At 43.7% G+C, this 25,003-nt stretch overlaps 1 protein-coding gene across 2 annotated transcripts in view; it reads right to left on the reverse strand.

Moving 5' to 3' along the window:
• Positions 1–25,003, reverse strand: part of LOC138950809 (intermembrane lipid transfer protein VPS13A-like) — a gene marked incomplete at its 3' end in the record, with an annotated part of 220,607 nt that overhangs the window by 142,899 nt on the left and 52,705 nt on the right. Inside the window, 7 exon segments of one of the 2 annotated variants that reach the window (XM_070322526.1) lie at positions 39–174; positions 1,599–1,716; positions 1,850–1,937; positions 9,314–9,392; positions 11,988–12,140; positions 13,363–13,421; positions 14,845–14,949. In XM_070322526.1, coding sequence (XP_070178627.1) covers positions 39–174; positions 1,599–1,716; positions 1,850–1,937; positions 9,314–9,392; positions 11,988–12,140; positions 13,363–13,421; positions 14,845–14,949 — 738 coding nt within the window. 2 annotated transcript variants of the gene reach the window in all.

A 25,003-nucleotide genomic window follows, 5' to 3' on the forward strand; every position in this document is an offset into this window, starting at 1 on the left:
ACCCCCCCCCCCCCCACTCTCTCACGCACCACACACACCTTGAAAGGGTCCTCCTCTTCTTCCTCAGGAGGGGATTCTGGGAAGGGGATGCTACTGACAAGGCCGAGAATCTCTTGCATCCTGACGTCCGACAAAGTGACGTTGATGTTGGGGAGCTCACCCGACACCTTCATCCTGCAAGATAAGAGTAACTATCATCATGTCCACGAGTTTTCATTCATAACAAGCTGGGTAACAAAAAACAATGTTCATATGTGACAAATCCAAGAAGTGAATAAAAGAGAAAATAGGCTTTTACCGGGCCATGTGCGGATTTTTGTGTAAATGATAGATTCTAACAGACATGAAGAGAACGCAAAATACTTGAAAGAAAGCTAACAGACAGGACAAATTTTTTTTTTAAAAAGCGGCAGATTTACCGGGCCATGTGCGGACCCTTGTCACTGATACACTTGTGTATATGATAAAGTTTCTGACAGACAGAAAGAAAAAGAAAAAGACGGCAGCAGACTTACAGTACAGAAAGCTAACAGGAAAGTAGAAAATGGCGGCAAAATTACAGGGGGCCATGCGCAGATTTTTGTCAAGGATACACTTGTGTATACACAGGGTTGGGACTCTCTTGTGATGAAAAAAGAGGAAATCCCTTTTTCCTTGGGGGGTTCTGGGGCATGCTCCCCCGATTTTTTTTTTAATGGTACATTAAAATCTGTGCAATATTCTGGTGCATTCTGAGACTAAAATTCAACTCGTTTGGATCGGGTAAAAAAGACATTCTCCACACTCCCCACCCCACCCCCCCCCCCCCCCCCCAAAAAAAAAAAACACTTTCACACAACCATGGTAACATTGTAATGGTGCATACTTACGTAATGAACCATGTATCCATAATCCAATACTGGCAATAGTATGATCCAAGTGACGCCCCAATGCATTGAAGCTCAAAATTACTATTAGTTATCAGGAGTTTTCAGTCAGCACAATTTAACTCTCAAGCCTCCAGTGTTCTGTTCCATCTTCACTTCTCTCCATATCATTCAGTCAACAAGTTATAGATACTGTGATGAAATGGGACGGGGAAAAATAGACTACTCCAGCGGAATTCGTAAGTTGTGTCCGCGGAAATCCGCGGAAAAGTCCCACCACTGATACATATGAAAAAGCTTTTAACAGACAAAAAGAGAAAGCAAGAGACGGCAGCAGACTTGCAGTACAGAATGCTAAGGCCAACACAAAAAAAGTCTGTTTACGGTAACATAGGCCAAAAAAATAGGGTCGGTAGGTCGGGATTTTATGTTCCCCCCCCCCCCCCAAAAAAATCATATTTTTAAGTTATTTTGCCAAAAAACAAAGATTTTTTTATTTTGTATTTTGTTCCCCCAAATGTAAAAAAAAATAGGGTCGGTCGGGATACCGTAAACAGACTTTTTTTTCTTTTTTTGGCCTAACAAACAGGACAAAAATCGAAAGTAAGCGACCTTGTTTACAATCTGGTATACAAGGGGCGCTTCTCAGTCTATTGCAAGTAACGTAACTCCTATTATTTAAATTGAGGTGATGTATTCAAAAGAAACAGTAGAAAATGGCGGCAGACTTACCGGGCCATGCGCGGATCCTTGTCGAAGATACACTTGTGAAGGTCCATGAGAATTGAGATGGGCGAGAGAATGTGAAGCTCCGAGTCGCCAGCATCCCGCGCCGCCTGCCAGTTGTCACCTGTTTACACAATCACATGACAATCAAATAACAAGAAAGATTCATCAGAAACCTGCTTGTAACTTGATAATGATTGCATTTGTGTATGCATGAAAACATGTGTTCCAGTGTGTGTGTGCGTAAGTGTGCTTACCAGGGTGTGCAAAAAGCAGCTGAATGCGCTGTAGTTTGATGTCAAACTTGTCATACGCCTTCAACATCTTTTCTTCCAGGCTCTCGTGCTGCAACAATCAAATTTCAATCAAATCAAATCAAACAAATTTCAATCAAAATTACACTGTAAGATCAGCAGAGAATAATAAACCAGCTGACATTTTCATGTGAAAAACACAACCCAATCAAAGGCACCGAGCACACTGACACCGTGGCTGCAACAGTGAAACCAAAATGTAAGACCATTGTAACCCGTTTGTCTGTTTGTTTGCTTAACGCCCAGCCGACCACGAAGGGCCATATCAGGGCGGTGCTGCTTTGACATTTAACGTGCGCCACACACAAGACAGAAGTCGCAGCACAGGCTTCATGTCTTACCCAGTCACATTATTCTGATACCGGACCAACCAGTCCTAGCACTAACCCCATAATGCCAGACGCCAGGCGGAGCAGCCACTAGATTGCCAATTTTATAGTCTTAGGTATGACCCGGCCGGGGTTCGAACCCACGACCTCCCGATCACGGAGCGGACACCTTACCACCAGGCCACCGTGCCGGTTTTGTAACCCGTTGATGTGTCCCTATGAAAGATACAACCACATAAAGAATACCAAGCATAGCTAGCACAGCAATGGCACCCTTGCTGCAACCAATCACATTAAACGACCAACAAAGAATTATAAAGAAAGATATTACCGCATAAAGAACACGTTCATAATCTACCACAGTCTACCACAGTAATGACAAGAATAAGCCGACTTGCACAATAGGCGAGAGCAATAAATCCACCTTAGCAAGCACGGCTTCGAGAGATCTGCCTAAAAATAGGGCAACTTTATTAACCCTTACACTGGTGCAATTCTGTAACACATGTTACATAGCCACTGCATGGTGAATTAACAGAGAGAAAAATAAAGAAAAACGGTCATAGGTTTTCGCATCCATGGGAGGTAATCGGAAACCGACCAAACAGACTGAGCCAGGAGCGCGACATATGTCGTGACAACCAGGAGACAGTATACGTAAAGTAGCGCGACAACCAGCCTAAGGGTAAAAAACTGCTACCCAATATACTGTATAGGTCCCCCTGTCCGTGCGCAAAACATGACGCTGTGCGCCCGGAGAAGGGTTGCCCCCGGCAGACTCTGGTTCCGTAGAACCAGAGCCCAAAACAAGACGAGACATCCTACCTCGCCCTGTACGTACCCTTAAAAAATCGAGAATTAACAAAATTCAAAGAAAATTAGGTCAATACTCAAGTGAATGAGGCGAAACGAGAAGCAGACGACCGGTCACCACGAAGTAGGACGGTAGGCACGCCGAGTCCGCCACACAACAACGGAGGCACAAGTTGGAAGAAAAACAACGTAGCCTCAAGCCAGAAGTGGAATAACACACAAAAATCCAACAGGTGGTAATCCACACAGAAAAGAAGACTCTAGAATCCAAAATAATCCGGGAGCGCAGCAGAAACACAGCCTACTGTCACGCGCGAAAAAAGAAAGAGGACGCGCCACCTACATCCTGTAAGGGGGAAGCACTCAGACAGTGCTTGGGATCCACGGTGGCGCATGGTTATGGGAGATAATTGTACCCACGCAGCGTTTTGTCCAATTTTTTCGGCCTATAATAGATAATGTGCAAGAATAGTACTGTCGAGGTAAGTGTTATATTGACTGCAATATTCTTAAATTTAATGTCTTTTATCATATATTTATTGAAATAAAATGCAATTTGTAACTGCTTTACCACTGTTTGTAGCTACCAAAGTAAAAGCAGAATAAATTGAATAAGCACTTCAATATGAAAGGATTATAAATAATATGTTTCATACCCTAAATTTTTTTTTTTTTTTTAAACTACTTTACCAGTTTGTTAGAACCAATACAAAAGCAGGGTCAATGGCATAAGTTCGCTAGAATTACTGGGTTAACCCCTATGAACTGTCATCTCTATACCACATTCAATGCAAATACAGTAAAACCTGCCTTAAACGACCACCTCTCTAAAATCACCACCTGTCCATAATGACCCCCGCAAAGGATCCCTGTTAAGTTTTTTCAATTTAATTTACCTTCCTATAGTTGACAACAGGCCTGGGAACACCCGTTTTGCACTTGGAGTATTCTCAAGTAAACTTGGTGTATTTTCAGAAACATGAGCGTACCCCACACAACATTTGAACATCCATGATTAAAACATGCTTCACACGCGTCCGTCACACCGTTAATTACGTGTACCTATACATTTAAAACAAATGCTTTTTTCAATGTTTACTGACAAAAACTGTAATCATGTGTCAAAAACTGGATCAGCTTCGGGATGGGCTTGTAAAGAAAAGTAGTCTAGGAATTTTTCTCGTCGTATTGTTTTCCCACTGACCGTACTGATCGTATTTTCGACAATCATGCGTACAAAATACGGCGAAATCATACAGGTTCCCAGGTCTGTGACAACCCGTCTATAATGACCACTAGTGGTCAGTATTTTTGGTGGCCGTTAAAGACAGGTTTGACTGTAGTAAATGGCAAAATGCTCAAAGAACGTGAAAATTTAACACCTTTTCATGCTACCGTCTAGACTACATAAGGTCTGTAGTCATATCCATTGCCGCAGCAAACTTCTCAAGATGCAATTTGGACGTTAAAGACAGGTTTGACTGTAGAAAAATGGCAAAATGCTCAAAGAACGTGAAAATTTAACATCTTTTCATGCCACCGTCTAGACCACAGAAGGTCTGTAGTCATATCCATTGCCGCAGCAAACTTCTCAAGATGCAATTTTTTTTAATGAGACAATACTAAGCCACCTGGAGCCAAATGACGTCCGTGATTGACAGAAGAAATGTCTTAAATACAGGTGACAATCATCATAGTTTTATTTGTGTGTTAACTGATTACGTTTGTTTGGTTGTGTGTGTGTGTCTCTGTGTGTATGTGTGTGTGTGTGTGTGTGTGTGTGTGTGTGAGTGTGTGTGTGTATGTGTGTATGTGGTTGTTGTGGTTGTTTTTTTAGGTGTGTGTGTGAGTTGTTGTTGCGGGTATTTTTTGGGGGGAGTTGTTTTTTCAATCAAAAGACTCACAACGAAACAAACTGACACACACACAATGACAAATACATGACACACAGGCAAACAATTAGCATGTAAAAGAAGAAAAAAAATCCATTTACATTACATGTCGGGGATGTAAGCATTCAAGGACACTACTATCTGATGTTATACAAAAGTCTACAGGAAACTGAATGTTAAAAAAGTACAAGAAACCATGCAGATATCCAAAAACAAACTTCAACTAAAAACAAAGGTCAAAATGCACACAAAAACACCAAAACTAAAAAAATCTGCAATAACATCATTCAAATCAAATGCAATCAAAATCAACAAACCAAACCAAATAAAATAAAGATGAAAATCATCGTAATCAAGTAGATTTTTTTTTATTTCAACGGACGAAATTCAGTTGATCCCTATGTTTTTCTCTACCGCAAAATGCTTCCTGTCGATGTACAGTGGAACCTCTCCTTTAACCCCTTCACTGCCCAGCACGTACTAGGTACGTGGTCATGTTTGGTTTGTCATACGCCCATTCACGTACTAGGTACGTGGCATTTACATCAGCACTTTTCAGGACATTTGTGAAAACCAGGGGAGGTAACCACTGTCCAACTTCTTGTCGGGGTTAAACACAGTTCTTTCCCATTGACCGTTCAGATAAGTTAGTACCACGTGGTGGTGAAAACCTTTTTAGAAGTTTTTTCCGATCTATAAGATTCAAAATGGCGGCCGAAAGTCGGACATCAACTCGTAGACCTGTTTTCAAATGATACAGTGTTCTGGAAGCTCTACAAGAAGTGATTTATGGATTACCACACAGAAGAATACTGTTATGGGCTGTAATGTGAGTACCTGATGTTTGACACCAGTTTTAGCTGTGTTTTCTGCGGTTTTACGTGCTGCAGTGTGTGTGTAAAAGTTTAGAAACTGTAATTTTTGACAAAAATGGTCATTATATCGATTTTCACTATAACAATCACAAACAAAGTTCAATGATCATGTTATCAGATAATAGCCAAGGGTGTAAGCAAACCACATGCCAAAGATCTAAGAGATATCTCAATAAATGATTGAGCAGTGAACAGATTAGTGAACCTACCGAAGAAAGCGAAACTTGCCCTGGCGCACAGCAATACCAAAATGCTGTTATACTGTGGCAGTGAAGGGGTTAAGATTTCCTCCTTTCTTCTTCTTCTTCGTTGATGGGCTTAGACTCCCACGTTCACTCCTGTGTTTGGCACGAGTGGAATTTCACGTGTATGACCGTTTTTACCCCGCCATTCAGGCAGCATACGCCGATTTCGGGGGAGGCATGCTGGGTATTTTCGTGTTTCTATAACCCACCGAACTCTGACATGGATTACAGGATCTTTTCCGTCTTGGTCTTGTGCTTGCGTGTACACACGAAGGGGGTTAAGTCACTAGCAGGTCTGCACATAAGTTGACCTGGGAGATCGGAAAAATCTCCACTCTTAACCCACCAGGCGGCAGCAACCGGGATTCGAACTCACGACCTCCCGATGAGGAGGCCGACGTCTTACCAACACGCCACTGCGCCCATCATCCCTCCCTTCTAATACCTGAGATTTTGGGCGGGCCTACAAGGCAGGTTCCACTGTAATTCCATCTACGTTTCAAGGTGCAGCTGTAAGTAACACCAACAGCATGCACAACAATGTCAAACCATTCCAATTTACCACAGAGACAGATGACACATGAGAAATAGCAGTGGTTGCTGACAAAGAACGGATTTTGCCTCGTAAAGCCGCCATAAGTGACGGCTGGAAAACAAAACAAAATAAGAACACTTTACTCTAATTCAGCAGACATACATAATAAGGCCAAAAAAAAAATAGGTCTGTTTACGGTAACCCGACCGACCCTATTTTTTTTGCCCGACCCTAGACTTTTTTTTTGGCATTTGGGGGAAAAAAAAAAGAAAAAAAAAATCTTGGTTTTTTTGCAAAATAACGTAAATATATGGTTTTTTGGAGAAAAAAAAGAAGAAAAAAAATCCCGACCTACCGACCCTATTTTTTTGGCCTATGTTACCGTAAACTGACCTATTTTTTTTTTGGGCCTAAGAACCAGGGATGGTCAAATCTCAAAATGTTAACTCGCCAACCGGGCGAGTCCCTCTCAGAAAGTGACTAGCCCCCCAGAAATTTCACTGGCCCGGGTAACATACCACAGTTGCTGCATCTGCAGTGTTTATGTTGCTTTAATGAAAACTCCATTTTACAACCAAAAGTGTTGCATTGGACCAGAACGTTTACTGGCCAGCCGGGCGATTTGCCTGGCGATCTTTACTAGCCCGGCGAATGTTTTACTCGCCCCTGGCGATCGGGCGGACGATTTGACCATCCCTGATAACACTTTACTGTAATTCAGCAGACTTACAAAATAAGAACACTTTACTCTAATTCACCAGACATACAAAATAAGAACACTTTACTGTAATTCAGCAGACATACACTGTAAAGCAAAAGAACCCAAAATGAGAACACTTTACACTAATTCAACAGACATCTCCCTCTTTCTACCCTGACCCACCCAAAAAATAGAACACTTGACACTTAAATTCACTTGACACAGTGGAACTCCCTTTTTCAGACTTTCAAAAATCGAAAATCAGGTCTTAAAAAGGAGGGAGTCTTAAAATGGGGGTAAATTTGCAGAGGTAATGAACAGAAAAGCTTTGAAAACTAGGTCTGAAAAAGGAGGGAGTCTTTCTTTCTTTCTTTATTTGGTGTTTAACGTCGTTTTCAACCACGAAGGTTATATCGCGACGGGGAAAGGGGGGGGGGGGGGGGGGGGGATGGGATAGAGCCACTTGTCAATTGTTTCTTGTTCACAAAAGCACTAATAAAAAATGTGCTCCAGGGGCTTGCAACGTAGTACAATATATGACCTTACTGGGAGAATGCAAGTTTCCAATACAAAGGACTTAACACTTCTTACATACTGCTTGACTAAAATCTTTACAAAAATTGACTATATTCTATACAAGAAACACTTAACAAGGGTAAAAGGAGAAACAGAATCCGTTAGTCGCCTCTTACGACATGCTGGGGAGCATCGGGTAAATTCTTCCCTCTAAACCCGCAGGGGGTTGGGAGGCAGTCTTAAAATGAGGGTAAATTTGCAGAGGTAATGAACAGAAAAGCTTTCAAAACTAGGTATGAAAAAGGGGGGTTCCAAGCAAGCAAAATAAAAATAAATCTCTACATAAAAGAACCAAAACCTTCAGGTGATCAACCCACAAATGAAATGAAGTTTATCCCCCAAAAAAGAAGTTAATAAAAAAAAAGCTGACGTTCATCTGATGATACATCAATGATTTACTTCCTTCCGTGTGCAAATGAGATTCATGAAGGAGTGCTTGCATTCATTCAAACTTCCCAGTCCCCTTCACCCCACTATGGAAGAAATGTTAATACTGTAGTTCTAAATCAGAAGAAAAAAAACTGATTCAAGGGTTAACAATGAGTCCTCATATCTACAGATATTTCAAAATATTCTCCGTCGTCAAGGAATTTTGGTGTAACTCATTTTAGACTGCTTTTCAGCAGAAGGCCAAAACTGATTATTTTTATCATAATCATGACTTGTATTGTCCATCGTATTTTAGAGAATACTTCTCATGAAGAATGATTTTCTTAGTCTAAAGCTCAAAAACATCAAAATCGCCTAGAATCGAGTTACGCCAAAATTCCAGGACAACGACGATTCGCGTCTTTTCTTGGTGCAAAGGAGCCAAGTTTTTAGGGTCACTAGTCATACCCAGCAAATAGACCCGAAAAAAAAAAATTATAAAAAAAATTAAAAAAATATTTTGAAGCTTACAGACAGACACAACTTAGTTCCTGTAGTTTAATGCAAAGATCAAACTCTTTGCTCCATGTCCATGAAAGTCTTCAATCCTAGCATCATCAATACTCATTACTATCAGCTGTTGTCTGTCAGAAAAACAATTCTTCAGATCAGGAATTCCTGACTTTTCTTTTCCTTCACATCAACTTTCATCCTTCTCTCTCCTGCCCTCCCTTGCCCCCTACACATACATGGATGCTGGGGCTGCACAGTGTTCACACCTGAAGCTGAAAATCTCTGGAGCCCTGCACCTGAATATACACTGCTGAAAGATATATAGATATGAAACAAAGAGCCATGGCCGAGAGTCAAACTGGAAATCAATCTGGGAACTCTTCCCACGCCGAAAATCAGTAATAAACTGGAACATCAGCACCAATTCATGTATATATTTGCTGTTACGGACCCCTAGCCCCCTCCCCCCCCCCCTTCCTTGTCCCAAATCCTCTGATCCCCCCCCCCCCCCCCCCCCCCCCAAAAAAAAACCAAACCCACACACAAATGCATCAGCTCACCTTTCCGTGGTCGGATGCGTCGTGTTTCTGGCTGGTGACCTGCAGCTGACCAAGGTCAAGGACGAGGATCTTGACCTTCCTGCACACATATTACAACAAATTAAACCTACCGTACTTTCCGGGTGACAAGGCGCTTTGTTATCTAAGACGCACCCCCTTCTTTAAAAAAAAAACAAGAAGAGCAAACGCTCGATCGAGTCACTTTCGCAGTTCTGAATATTATATGAGGCATCAGATGGACAGGAAGAAATTGCTATTCACAACACAATACAGATGTAAATAATTTGATGTAAAGAATAATCCTATAAAGTTTGAATCAAATCCGATGAATAGTTTCAGAGATATGATATTTCAATTTTTTTCCTTCAAGACATACCTGTGACCTTGAAAAAGGTCAAAGGTCACCAAAGCAGACGTCAAAGTGTAGAGGTCACTGGGAGTCACGTTCACATAAAATTTGAGCCCGGTCACTTTTATAGTTTCCGAGAAAAGCCCAACGTTAAGTTGTGTGTTGCCGAACAGAAAAGGCTAGTTATCTCCCTTGTTTTTCTGATAACGTTCGTAAAAGGCTACAGATGTAAATACTTTGATGTAAAGAATAATCCTACAAAGTTTCAATCACATCCGATGAACTTTGTCAAAGATATAAAATGTCTAATTTTTCCTTTGACGCTGACCTGTGACCTTGAAAAAGGTCAAAGGTCAACGAAACCATCGTTAAAGTGTAGAGGTCATTGGAGGTCACGACTAAACAAAATATGAGCCGGATCGCTTTGATAGTTTCCGAGAAAAGTCCAACGTTAAGGTGGTGTCTACGGACGGCCGGCCGGACAGACTAACACTGACCGATTACATAGAGTCACTTTTTCTCAAGTGACTCAAAAAAACTGTAATCCAGTCACCCATTGGACGCAGGGGGCCGATAGGGCGCACCAAAATGACCCAGTTTTTGCCATGAGAGGTGGTTCCCCTGTCATATCTGAGAGAGGAAACACTTCCTGCATCGGGGTCAGTGACCGGTCAGTGACCGACTTTAACTGAGTGAAAATATGTGTGCTCTGTGTGTGCGGCCAGATCAAAGGCATTGTGATAGCTGGGTGGCCTTGTAAAAAGACACGACCTTCTTCCCAGGGGTCAATGACCCAGTTTTTGCCATGAGAGGTGGTTCCCCTGTCATATCTGAGAGAGGAAACACTTCCTGCATCGGGGTCAGTGACCGGTCAGTGACCGAGTTTAACAGAGTGGAAATCTGTGTGTGCGGCCAGATCAAAGGCAGGGCAGTACCTAGTAGCTGAAACATGCATTATCACAAGTTGTTTGACTGGTACTCAAGCGGTCTCTTTGATTTTTTTCGTATTTCATACACTTCGTTATACAAGACGCAGGGGTCGAACTCGAGGAAAAAAGTCGCGCCTTGTGATCCGGAAAGTACGGTAGTACAAAATACAGAAAATAACATAAAAATTAAATGCTTGCACAAATCACCTTCGTCTTAAAGTCCCATTACAGTGCCCACCCCCCGCCCCTTTTAAGACCTCCCAATAGAAGACTTCCCTCCCCTTTTAAGAAAAAACAGACGACTCCCTCCCTTCTTACCCCCCCCCTCCCCCCCTTCCCTTGATAGGAGACTCCCTCCCTCTTAAGACCCCCAACAAGACCCTCCACCCAAATGCCTACCATCCCCCCCACACACACACACTTATCCCTCCCCCACACCCACCCCACACACATCTATATATATATACGACTTGTGTCTGTGTGTCTGTGTGTCTGTGTGTGTGTGTGTGTGTGTGTGTGTTCGCGATGCACGGCCAAAGTTCTCGATGGATCTGCTTCACATTTGGTGGGCATATTCAGGTAGACCCCGGACACAACCTGGTGGATGAGAATTTTCAACACGTGCTTTCAGCGCTGCGCGCTGAACCGATTTTAGTTTTTCTGTACATCCATTCCCAGTAACTCTTCCTTATCTTCTCCAGTGTTTTGCGTTTATCTCCCTTCCTTCGTATGGCGTCAATCCATATTCCCGTTACTATTTTTAGAAGGTCATTGTCCACAACGCTCAATCCATATTCCCGTTACTATTTTTAGAAGGTCACTGTCCACAACGCTTTCATCCCGGCGAAGTCGGGTATTACTCTTCCTTATCTTCTCCAGTGTTTTGCGCGTTTATCTCCCTTTCTTCGTGCGGGGCGCCGGCGAACACCCGGCTAAGCCGGGTCCCCGGCGAAGCCGGGTATTCGGCTCTACTTCTTCCCGGCGAAGCCATACCCGGCGAAGCGGGTATTCATCTAGTCCTACATACACACACACACATACTTTTTTTTTTTTTTTTTTACACACACATGCTTACTCTTTCATGGTCCGGCCGTGGGGAATGATGACGTAGGACGACATGAGATCCACGCTGATGTCGGTGTACACACACACAAACACCCCAACACACACACACTTACTCTTTCATTGTCCCGCCCTGGGGAATGATGACGTAGGACGACATGAGATCAACGCTGATGTCGGTGTACACACACACAAACACACACACCCCCCAACACACACACTTACTCTTTCATGGTCCCGCCCTGGGGAATGATGACGTAGGACGACATGAGATCCACGCTGATGTCAGTGTACACACACACAAACACACACACACCCCAACACACACACTTACTCTTTCATTGTCCCGCCCTGGGGAATGATGACGTAGGACGACATGAGATCAACGCTGATGTCGGTGTACTTGTGCTGCTCGATGGCGTGCTGAATCCCTGTGGCCGACTGCTCCTTGATCTCGTCAAACTTGGCCATGGCCGCCTGGGAAAATCTGAAACGAGAAAAAAAATTTTTCAAGAAGCTGGTGAGACTAGGACATTTTTACAAAAGAAAGTGGAACGCCAAAACTTGGCCATGGCCGCTTGTGAAAATCTGAAACGAGATTATTATTTTTTTAAAGTTGGTGAGAAAAAGAAATTTTTCACAAAAATAAAGTGGAACGACGCCCTTTTTAAGAATAAAAAAAACATTTAGAAAGGTATATCATTAGAACGAATGTTGTTAGGTAAAAAGGAATGTCTCGGTGGTGTGTTGAATCCCCGTAGTCGACTGCACCTTGATCTTAGGCCCCCCCCCAAAAAGTCTGTTTACGGTATCCCGACCGACCCTATTTTTTTGCGCGACCCTAGACTTATTTTTGGCATTTGGGGAAAAAAAAAGAAGAAAAAAGTCTGTTTTTTTAAAAATATGGTTTTGGGGAGAGAAAAAAAATTAAAATAAAAAAAATCCCGACCTACCAACCCTATTTTTTGGGCCTATGTTACCGTAAACAGACTATTTTTTTGTTGGCCTTATCAAACTTGGCCATGGCCGCCTGTAAAAATCTAAAAGGAGAACATCTGAGAAACAAAGGGAAGTAAGGACTCAACATACAACACGTGTAATTGAGTGAGTGAGTTATTTGGAACCATTTTCCTGGCACATGCTTCCCCGAAATCGCCGTATGCCGCCCAAATGGCGGGGTAAACACGGTCATGCACGTAAAAATCCACTCGTGCAAAAACATGAGTCAACGTGGGAGTTTCAGCACATGAACTTCTTCTTCTTCAGCGTTTCATAATTTTCTGGTTACGTGTGAGCTCGTTTGCCCATTTGGTTTCCCCAAACTATACTCTGAGAGCATAGTCAGCTTCACTCCGCTTTCGTTGAGTAGGCATGCTGGGTATTTTCGTGTTTCCATAACCCACCGAACTCTGACATGGATTACAGGATCTTTTCCGTGCGCACTTGGTCTTGTGCTTGCGTGTACACACGAAGGGGGTTAAGTCACTAGCAGGTCTGCACATAAGTTGACCTGGGAGATCGGAAAAATCTCCACTCTTAACCCACCAGGCGGCAGCAACCGGAATTCGAACTCACGACCTCCCGATTAGGAGGCCGACGTCTTACGACCACGCCACTGCGCCTGTCTGCCCATGAACAAAGAAGAAGAAGAAGAAGAAGAAGAAGGACTTGACACCAGTGTGAAAGCGTCCCACATCCCAATCACTTACTGTTTGAGCTGCACAGACTCTGGTGGATTGAAGAAGTCCGCCAGTTTGTTAACCGTAATCTGCACACATACACACATGAAGAAATACAGACACGAAAACACAAAACACACACACAGACAGACAGACATCTCACAACCAGATACACACTCGTCATCATTAAAGCTTAGGTGGCACATGGCAGTAATCCTATTTGTTGCAGCTTCTTCTCTGCATGAAAAAATCGCCAATAACAATCCAAAGAAAACAGAATCGGAAAATCCGAGAAAATCCAAAATGCTGTGAAGAAAATTCTACTTGGAAGAGTCTGCATTTTTCAGCTCATTTTTCCCAACCATGGAGCTACAATCAACAACCGGCACACACACACAAACATACACACACACATACACACAAACATACACACAAACATACACACACACATACACACACACATACACACAAACATACACACAAACACAAATACTCACACACAACATACACTCACACAAACATACACACAAACATACACACACACATACACACACACATACACACAAACATACACACAAACATACACACACACACAAACATACACACAAACATACACACACACACAAACATACACACACACAAACATACACACACACACAAACATACACCACACACGCAAACATACACCACACACAAACATACACACACACACACAAACATACACACACACACACAAACATACACACACACAAACATACACACACACAAAAACATACACACACACACAAACATACACACACACAAACATACACACACACAAACACACACACACACTGAAACATACACACACAAAAACATACACAAACAAACATACACACACACACAAACATACACACACACAAACATACACACACAAACATACACACATACACAAACATAAACACACACAAACATACACACACACACAAACATATACACACACACAAACATACACACACACACAAACATACACACACACAAACTTACACACACACACCCACAAACATACACACACACAAACATACACACACACAAACATACACACACACACACAAACATACACACACACACACACAAACACAAACATACACACACACACACACAAACATAAACACACACAAACATACACACACACACAAACATACACACACACAAACATACACACACACAAACATACATACACACACACAAACATACACATGCATAATCAGGCATGCAAACAAATACGCACACATACAATGACACACTCACACACACACACACCAACACACACACATACAACGACACAAAAACACATCCAAACACACACACACACATGAAAGAAGAGAACCACACTCATAACACACACACACACACAGCATCCTTCATCTTTCCATGATGTCAGCCTCGATGTGTATTTCCCACACAAAATCATTCATGAAATTCATGCATGCCACGACTATTTCGTCCCCCTGTCAGACATGGCACACTCACAGCATCATAGACGATCTCCAGTGGCCTTGACTTGACCTTGACACTGGTGTCACATTTGCCATGCAGAGGGTTGGTTTCCACGACGACATTGAGCAGAGAATAAACCTGATACAAACATAAAGCATGTTGTCACGCTCATAAGAAAAATACCTATCTCAGTGTTAGGCATTTCTGCAGTGAGACTACAAGGGGAAGCTACTGGAAGGGTACCCATCATGTGTTAGAGAGTACAAACTCTCAGACCATTGGATACCATTGTCACGGTTACGTAAGCAAAACTGCTGTTCTCGTTTCAGGATTTTATTTATTTGGTGTTTAACGTCTTTTTCAACCACAGAGGTTATATCGCGACGGGGAAAAGAGGGGGGGGGGGAGAGGGGGGGGGGAGGGGAGATGGGATAGAGCCACTTGTTAATTGTTTCTTGTTCACAAAAGCCCTAATCAAAAAATTGTTCCAGGGGCTTGCAACAAGAAATGTCACAAACTCTGCCCAAGTCCAGCCATGACTTATTTGGTAATTCGTGCATGAGCTGGGTTTCGTGCGGTTTTGGCTCAGATGGGTGCCTATACAGTGACTCGGTGTGTGTCCGTGGATATGGACAGCCAATCGCGGGAGGGTATTCACGCACGTGGTGATGCGTGAACGAGTCACAGGCTCGAAGGTCACTGCTGTGTAAAACTGTGAAGAGAACGGATGGTTGATGTGAATGCTCTATCCGGCCGACCGGCGTGTTGTTGTTTTATACAACCCCGGAGACAAGTTGTGTTCCAGCTGTCTTGGTGTGGCTTCAAGGGTTCTACGGGTGGTCAGTCCTCGAACGGCAAGGTGTGTTGAAATTCTGTAGTTTTCTCTCCTTCCGTGCTTAGGGTCAAAATTGGTTGGTTCGGTAGTGTTTGTGTATGAGAGAGGTTTAGTTTTTTAGTTTCCTTGGTTGGTGTCATTTTATGTGTTGGGTGTCGGGGGTAGAAAGGGGAGAGGGGGAATGGGAAACGAGGGAAAGGGGGTGGACAGTTTTTTTTTATTGTGCAAGAAGTGTGGAGAGCGAGTAGGCTGGTGGAGAGAAGAAAAGAGGTGTCAGCAGTTGCTGCGAGTGAACTTATGTGTGGGAAGGATTTATTTTATGGAGGGTGAATTTAAGGTAGAGAGCGGTAACTCCAGAGAATGAGTCGTGTAGTAGGTGCAAGTATGGAAAAGTGAACACGAGGTACGGGAGGTGTAAACGGGAGTTCACCGTCAAGACAGAAGACGGGGGGGTTGGTTGTAAATATGTGACGTCATCACGGGTAGAGAAAGAGGGAAGAACGAGGTGCCACTATGTAATATGACTTAAATTCATAAGGGGTGAGGGAAGTGGCGTTGTTGTGAAGGGGCTGCTTGTAAATGGTTGGGTCAAATAATGGAATAGGAATTGTTTATTATGGGGGCAGCCATGTTGTTTTGATTTGGTGAAATGGGAGTTGTAAATACTTTGAACATTTATATTGATGATGGTGTATTTACAATTGTATAAAAGTAAAGGCTGTAATTAGGTATTTAAGTGAGTGGAAAGTGTAAGAATTATTACATAATTGGTCATGTTGGGACTCTGGTATTTTGATAATGATGTTGGTTAAAGTTAAATAGTAACTTTGATGAGATGGCCAGAGTGGTTAATTAAGTAGTTAATTATGGTAATTAATGAGTAATTAAGTAAAGAGGGGACTTTGTAAGTCGATGAAAATGGAAATTATGGGAAGTCAAACGAGGGAAATATTGTTGTTAGAGTCAATTTATGGACTTGGTGGATAAGGGGAGATAATTAAGTATTGTTGGAGGAACAAGTAGTTATACTTGGCTTTTGTTCCTACGACAGCGTTCAAGCATAGAAGCGGGGCTGTGGGAGAGTCCAAGCCAGGAGAGACGAACGACACAGGGGACAGCATGAGTTTCCGGGTGCAAGAAGCTTCCGGCTCTATACCCGGGAGGAAGGCGTGTTAGTTGGTGGGGTGTTTGACCACCGGTGTGTCGCAAGTGTGAGCTGTGGAGGTGAGGTGGCCCACCGTCAGTGGGTAAAGTGGTGGAAGGTGCTGGCATTCTATTGCCACGAGCAGTCTGTGCACAAGAATATATTATGGCATCTGTGTGCCTTGAGTTATGCAGCTGTGGCTTCAATAAGCATTGTGACCTATAAGTGAGTTTAAACACATTAAAGACATAGAGATTTTGCAAGTGTTAGAGGAAACTAGGTAGAAATTGACTATTAATTAAATATTAGGTTATTAACTTAGTACCAGGCCTGGTTAATTACATTTTAACGGGACTAATTTGGAGTGTCTTTATTGTTTTTCTTTGAGCGACGTTGATTTTGTGGATCGGCGAGATGTGAACTGGACTTGGTTGTGAAACGTCGTGATCATTACGCACGAAGAGAAAAGTATGTAGTGATATGGTAATTTGTTGTTATGAAGTAAGGTTGTTACGTGGTGGATTAATGTGAATGTGTTATTGATGAATTAATGTTCGTACCATTTATTGTGTTGAAATAAGTGGAAGAGAATTGAGGATTTTGTTATTTAAAGTTAAGTTAATTAGTATTACTGGTGGCTGGGCCTACTAGTTTCATGTGTAGCTGCGTTTGGCGTTGATCTTTTGCATCAAGGTTGAAGGCAGTGTAGCAGAAACGTTGGTAGTCCCTATTACGAGGTATTAGTGTAAATGTAAGTTAGAAATAATAGTAGTTAATAAATAACGGGGTTAATTGATTACTGTAGGTGAAGATAAGCGGATTTTGAGTTGAGATAGATTTATAAAGAGACTTTTTGATTTTTCGGGATCAGGGAATTAAGGTGGTAGGTGGTAATATTTAGGGATATTTACAGTTCTTTTAGTATCAAGTTATAAATTCTTATAGCCATTTTGTTTTGTTAAACTTTAAGATAATTCTTCCTTCTTCATCTATCTTTGATTTTGAGCGATTGTGATTGGGTGTGAATGTGAATGCGGTGATGTCGTGTGTGTAAATAATAAACTTTGGTTTGAATGTTGCCTGGTTGTGGAGTCAGTGATTAGAGTAAGAGTGGTTGACTGTGTCTGAGTGTTTTGTACGTTAAAAGGTATTCCTATACCTCTCCCAAAACTTAGGGGAGTTACAATGGTGGCAGCGGTGGGATAGGAGTTTCATTTCGGGGATTAGGAAGGGTTTAGATAGCATCGGGAAGTAAGGGCCGTGACTCGTGTGAATCAGTTGTGAAAGGGTATGAATGAGGACTAGCGTGGGCGGTTGGCGGGCGACTTAAAGGCTTTAAGCCTGGGTGGCTATTTTGACCCGGTAGAGGAAGGAGAGAGAACGAGTGAGTTTGAGCACACCTGGGGTCCGAACTGATCACTCGGATCTCACTCTACCAAGGTTGTCAGCTAGCTGTTTGGGTAAGTTCTATTGTGGTTGTTGCTTTGTATTATTCTGTCCGTGTTTGTTGTGGGCGATCAATTTTGGAATTGGGGTCAAGGTGAGGTTGGTTTGTCAAGGAGATGTCGAATTCAGATCGGGATGAGCGTCAGTTGAGGCGGGCGGCTAGGATGGAGGAGAAGGTTCCAGCGACGTCTGCGGCTGCATCCCTGGTGGTAACCCCTCCTCGGTTCACTGTACCAAGTGGTGGTGCGACGTTGTTGGCTACGGGTGGTATGCCGGGTGCGGTTTCTACGCCGAGGATGGAGAGGTCTTTGGTGATGCCAGGAGTGTTGGGGCCGAGGTCTGTTGGGGCGCAGCGTTTGGCGATGGGGTACGGTGAGGGCCAAGCTGTAAGGGGAGTGTCGCCGATCATGGTCCAAGGTTCTAATGGGTTTGACGATGAGTCGGTAGACAGGGAGTTAGCACGGTTCCGTAGTCAGGGTGAAAGCTTGGGTTTGCAAGGGGCGACGTTGGCCCAGTTTGTGATGGCCCAAGTGCGCAGGGAGGCGGCCATCGTCGAGGAGAGAGTGGCGCAGGCGAAGTTGCGGAAGGAAGAGCGGCGACAACGCAAAGAGGAACGAGAACTTCAGGAGAAGAAAGAAGAAGCTCGACGCCAAGCAGAAGCAGCCCAGCGTAGGGAAGAGATAGAGGCCAGACGCCAAGAAGAAGAAGCCCGACGTAAAGAGGAACGAGAACTTCAGGAGAAGAAAGAAGCTCGACGTAAAGAGGAACGAGAACTTCAGGAGAAGAAAGAAGAAGCTCGACGCAAGGATGAGGCGGCCCAAAGGAGAGAGGAACGGGAGTTCCAAGAAAGGAAAGAAGAAGCACGACGCCAAGAGGAACGGGAGTTCCAAGAAAGGAAAGAAGAAGCACGACGACAAGAGGAAGAAGCACGACGCAGAGATGAGGCAGAGCGACGCCAGGAGGAGCGTCGCATACGGGAAGAGGAACTGCAAGCAAGTGAGGCGAGGTGGAAAGAGGAGTTAGCTCTGCGCACAGGGGGGACTGAGAGAGAACCGAGTTTTGACAAATACCGGGTAAAGATGTCCTTCTGTGATGACTCTGTCAACATTGACGACTACCTCCTCCACTTCGAGCGAACAGCGACAACACACAGGTGGAGCAGGGCGACATGGGCAGGTCGATTAGCAGACCAATTGAAGGGTCGCGCAGAGAGAGCATATCTACGGATGACTCCCGAGGATGCCAGCGACTACGATATGCTCAAGGTTGCGCTGTTAGAAGAGTTCCATCATACTCCAGAACACTACCGCCGGGAATTCAGAAACATCACAAAGCAAGGGGACGAGAACTTTGTACAGTTTAGTCGTCGGCTGCAGACCCTGTTGGATCAATGGATAGCGATGTCACAGTGTGCGGGAGACTATGACCGGCTGTATGACCTGATCCTGAGAGAACAGTTGATGTCAAATTTCCGGGGTGAGCTGTTCCAGTACGTCAGCGATAAAAAGCCAGCTACAGCCAAGGAAGCGGCGGTGTTAGCGTTCACTCACTTGGAATCAAAACGGGACGCCAGATTGTTCAACGCAAAACGTAACATCGGGGGCCAAATGGACGAGGAGGAAAAGAAAAAGGAGAAGACTACAAGCAACGGGGGTACCAAGACCGGAGTGGGATCGGAGGAACAGGCAGAGCAGTCAGAGGGCCAAGTGAGGCCAGTAGAGGGCAGCAGGAACAAAAAGACGAACTGGAATCGGGAATACAACAATCGGGTGATATGTCATAGGTGCAAGAAGACGGGACACATTGCCAGGGAGTGTACCGCGAACGCATGCATGACGACCGAACAAGATGACCAGACGAGATCTTCCGAGCCGTCAGAGCCGTTGTGCAAAGACTGCGAGAAAATTCCATTTCGGCCGATGGGAAGGTGCAAGGTTAACGGGAGAGACGCAATCAGTCTACGTGATTCAGGGGCAGACAAGACCATGGTAAAGGCTGCATTTGTTAGGCCTGAGGATTACACCAGCGGGACAGTGCACGTAGAGTTTGCCGACTTAGATTGCACAAAGACGTATCCCTTAGCATGGGTTGACGTAGAATCGCCGTACATCTGTGAGAGGATTCTTGCCATCGTGAACGACAACATCAGGCCTGACATTTTTCTGGGAAACCTGGCCCAGCTTACGAGCGGAGACTGGGTGGAAGTATCGATGTATCCCAGACGGGCGTTGTGTGCGGCAGTGACAACCAGAGCACAGGCTGAAGCAGGTACACGGCCGGTGAAACCGGTGGTGGTGGTGCAGATTGAAGGGCTGCAAGTGACTCCGGATCAGCTGAAAGTCTTGCAACAGGAAGATGAAACACTAGTGCGCGCAAAACGACTGGCGAAGGAAGGGAAACAGATACAAGCAGGAAAGGGCATGGTGGAGTTCAAGATGTCTCGTGGGATACTAAAGAGGGTTTATCGGGAGAAGAAATTGGAGTGTTCACAAATATGCGTTCCCAGATCCTTGAGGAAAGGACTACTCAAGTTCGCCCACGACACACCCATGGCAGGACATCTAGGAACCAAGAAGACCCGCGAACGTCTATGGGCAGATTTTTATTGGCCAGGCCTGTGCGAAGACGTGCGACGATACTGTCAGTCCTGCGACCGATGCCAAAAAGTCACGCCGAAGGGACGAGTTGCCAAAGTGCCGCTTGGGCGGTGCTACTCCAAGACCAGGGAAACGGGATGCAGATGGTGGCCTGTGCAAGCAAAAAGTTGCTGCCAGCGGAGCGTAACTAAGTACCATCGAGCGCGAGTGCTGGGCCGTGGTGTGGGGGGTGCGGAAGTTTGGCCGTACCTCTACGGAAAACCTCTCTGCATCCAGTCCGACCACAAACCCTTGGAGTATTTGGAGGGTTTAAAGGCGACCAACAAGAGGTTGATGCGGTGGGCGTTGGCTCTGCAACCCTACATGTATACCATCCAGGCGATTCCTGGAAGAGACAACGTGGGGGCCGACTTGCTCAGTCGCTCGGAAGAGTAACCAGATGTGGGGAGCATTGAACCATCAAAATGGACTGATTTTGGTGGGCTGGATCATGTTGCAAGTCCATGGATGTCAGTAGAGTTGTGTAGTGTTTTAGTTCAGGGGGAGTTGTGGTTTGATTACACGTATTAGGATTCCTGGCATTGGTCAGAGGTGTGTGGTTTTTGGTTCAATACAGGGTGTTTTGTACTTGGGTGGGGGGTTTGTCACAAACTCTGCCCAAGTCCAGCCATGACTTATTTGGTAATTCGTGCATGAGCTGGGTTTCGTGCGGTTTTGGCTCAGATGGGTGCCTATACAGTGACTCGGTGTGTGTCCGTGGATATGGACAGCCAATCGCGGGAGGGTATTCACGCACGTGGTGATGCGTGAACGAGTCACAGGCTCGAAGGTCACTGCTGTGTAAAACTGTGAAGAGAACGGATGGTTGATGTGAATGCTCTATCCGGCCGACCGGCGTGTTGTTGTTTTATACAACCCCGGAGACAAGTTGTGTTCCAGCTGTCTTGGTGTGGCTTCAGGGGTTCTACGGGTGGTCAGTCCTCGAACGGCAAGGTGTGTTGAAATTCTGTAGTTTTCTCTCCTTCCGTGCTCAGGGTCAAAATTGGTTGGTTCGGTAGTGTTTGTGTATGAGAGAGGTTTAGTTTTTTAGTTTCCTTGGTTGGTGTCATTTTATGTGTTGGGTGTCGGGGGTAGAAAGGGGAGAGGGGGAAATGGGAAACGAGGGAAAGGGGGTGGACAGTTTTTTTTTATTGTGCAAGAAGTGTGGAGAGCGAGTAGGCTGGTGGAGAGAAGAAAAGAGGTGTCAGCAGTTGCTGCGAGTGAACTTATGTGTGGGAAGGATTTATTTTATGGAGGGTGAATTTAAGGTAGAGAGCGTTAACTCCAGAGAATGAGTCGTGTAGTAGGTGCAAGTATGGAAAAGTGAACACGAGGTACGGGAGGTGTAAACGGGAGTTCACCGTCAAGACAGAAGACGGGGGGGTTGGTTGTAAATATGTGACGTCAGAACGGGTAGAGAAAGAGGGAAGAACGAGGTGCCACTATGTAATATGACTTAAATTCATAAGGGGTGAGGGAAGTGGCGTTGTTGTGAAGGGGCTGCTTGTAAATGGTTGGGTCAAATAATGGAATAGGAATTGTTTATTATGGGGGCAGCCATGTTGTTTTGATTTGGTGAAATGGGAGTTGTAAATACTTTGAACATTTATATTGATGATGGTGTATTTACAATTGTATAAAAGTAAAGGCTGTAATTAGGTATTTAAGTGAGTGGAAAGTGTAAGAATTATTACATAATTGGTCATGTTGGGACTCTGGTATTTTGATAATGATGTTGGTTAAAGTTAAATAGTAACTTTGATGAGATGGCCAGGGTGGTTAATTAAGTAGTTAATTATGGTAATTAATGAGTAATTAAGTAAAGAGGGGACTTTGTAAGTCGATGAAAATGGAAATTATGGGAAGTCAAACGAGGGAAATATTGTTGTTAGAGTCAATTTATGGACTTGGTGGATAAGGGGAGATAATTAAGTATTGTTGGAGGAACAAGTAGTTATACTTGGCTTTTGTTCCTACGACAGCGTTCAAGCATAGAAGCGGGGCTGTGGGAGAGTCCAAGCCAGGAGAGACGAACGACACAGGGGACAGCATGAGTTTCCGGGTGCAAGAAGCTTCCGGCTCTATACCCGGGAGGAAGGCGTGTTAGTTGGTGGGGTGTTTGACCACCGGTGTGTCGCAAGTGTGAGCTGTGGAGGTGAGGTGGCCCACCGTCAGTGGGTAAAGTGGTGGAAGGTGCTGGCATTCTATTGCCACGAGCAGTCTGTGCACAAGAATATATTATGGCATCTGTGTGCCTTGAGTTATGCAGCTGTGGCTTCAATAAGCATTGTGACCTATAAGTGAGTTTAAACACATTAAAGACATAGAGATTTTGCAAGTGTTAGAGGAAACTAGGTAGAAATTGACTATTAATTAAATATTAGGTTATTAACTTAGTACCAGGCCTGGTTAATTACATTTTAACGGGACTAATTTGGAGTGTCTTTATTGTTTTCTTTGAGCGACGTTGATTTTGTGGATCGGCGAGATGTGAACTGGACTTGGTTGTGAAACGTCGTGATCATTACGCACGAAGAGAAAAGTATGTAGTGATATGGTAATTTGTTGTTATGAAGTAAGGTTGTTACGTGGTGGATTAATGTGAATGTGTTATTGATGGATTAATGTTCGTACCATTTATTGTGTTGAAATAAGTGGAAGAGAGTTGAGGGTTTTGTTATTTAAAGTTAAGTTAATTAGTATTACTGGTGGCTGGGCCTACTGGTTTCAGGTGTAGCTGCGTTTGGCGTTGATCTTTTGCATCAAGGTTGAAGGCAGTGTAGCAGAAACATTGGTAGTCCCTATTACGAGGTATTAGTGTAAATGTAAGTTAGAAATAATAGTAGTTAATAAATAACGGGGTTAATTGATTACTGTAGGTGAAGATAAGCGGATTTTGAGTTGAGATAGATTTATAAAGAGACTTCTTGATTTTTCGGGATCAGGGAATTAAGGTGATAGGTGGTAATAGTTAGGGATATTTACAGTTCTTTTAGTATCAAGTTATAAATTCTCATAGCCATTTTGTTTTGTTAAACTTTAAGATAATTCTTCCTTCTTCATCTATCTTTGATTTTGAGCGATTGTGATTGGATGTGAATGTGAATGCGGTGTTGTCGTGTGTGTAAATAATAAACTTTGGTTTGAATGTTGCCTGGGTGTGGAGTCAGTGATTAGAGTAAGAGTGGTTGATTGTGTCTGAGTGTTTTGTACGTTAAAAGGTATTCCTATACCTCTCCCAAAACTTAGGGGAGTTACAAGAAACACTTAACAAGGGTAAAAGGAGAAACAGAATCCGTTAGTCGTCTCTTACGACATGCTGAGGAGCATCAGGTAAATTTTTCCCAGGCTGCTGCTTTCATACAGGAATGATTTTTTGCTGTGCAGAGTAAGTCTACATCTACATCTAGAGTAAGCTTATTTTTTTTGTTATGCGATTGACGGATTGTGCTGATTGAAAACGTGGCTGCCAGCTGTTTAACTTACGCTTATTCCGCTGTCAACCGATCGAAAAAAATAAAATAAGATAGGCAGATCGTTCAGAAACCTAAAACGTTTTTCTCCAAACACTAAAAATGACATAGGCAATTATCTTATGAGCGGGATGATAGGGGGAAGAATTTACCTGATGCTCCCCAGCATGTCGTAAGAGACGACTAACGGATTCTGTTTCTCCTTTTACCATTGTTAAGTGTTTCTTGTATAGAATATAGTCAATTTTTGTAAAGATTTTAGTCAAGCAGTATGTAAGAAATGTTAAGTCCTTTGTACTGGAAACTTGCATTCTCCCAGTAAGGTAATATATTGTACTACGTTGCAAGCCCCTCGAGCAAATTTTTGATTAGTGCTTTTGTCAACAAGAAACAATTAACAAGTGGCTCTATCCCCTCTTCCCCGTCGCGATATAACCTTCGTGGTTGAAAACGACGTTAAACACCAAATAAAGAAAAAAGAAAAACGATGATGTTATGCATTCAGACTTAACCAACAGTTTTGCTCAATCCAATACCGTCAACAGGAAAGAGTTCTTTTATTTCATCTCATAAGTTACTATCGCCGGGTTAAAACATACACGTGTTGTCCTGAATTCACAGAACTGCCAAATGTAGCTGCTGATTTATTACCCAAGTC

This window comes from Littorina saxatilis, linkage group LG16 (assembly GCF_037325665.1).
Source record: "Littorina saxatilis isolate snail1 linkage group LG16, US_GU_Lsax_2.0, whole genome shotgun sequence".
In the NCBI taxonomy this organism is placed as follows: Eukaryota; Metazoa; Mollusca; class Gastropoda; order Littorinimorpha; family Littorinidae; genus Littorina; species Littorina saxatilis.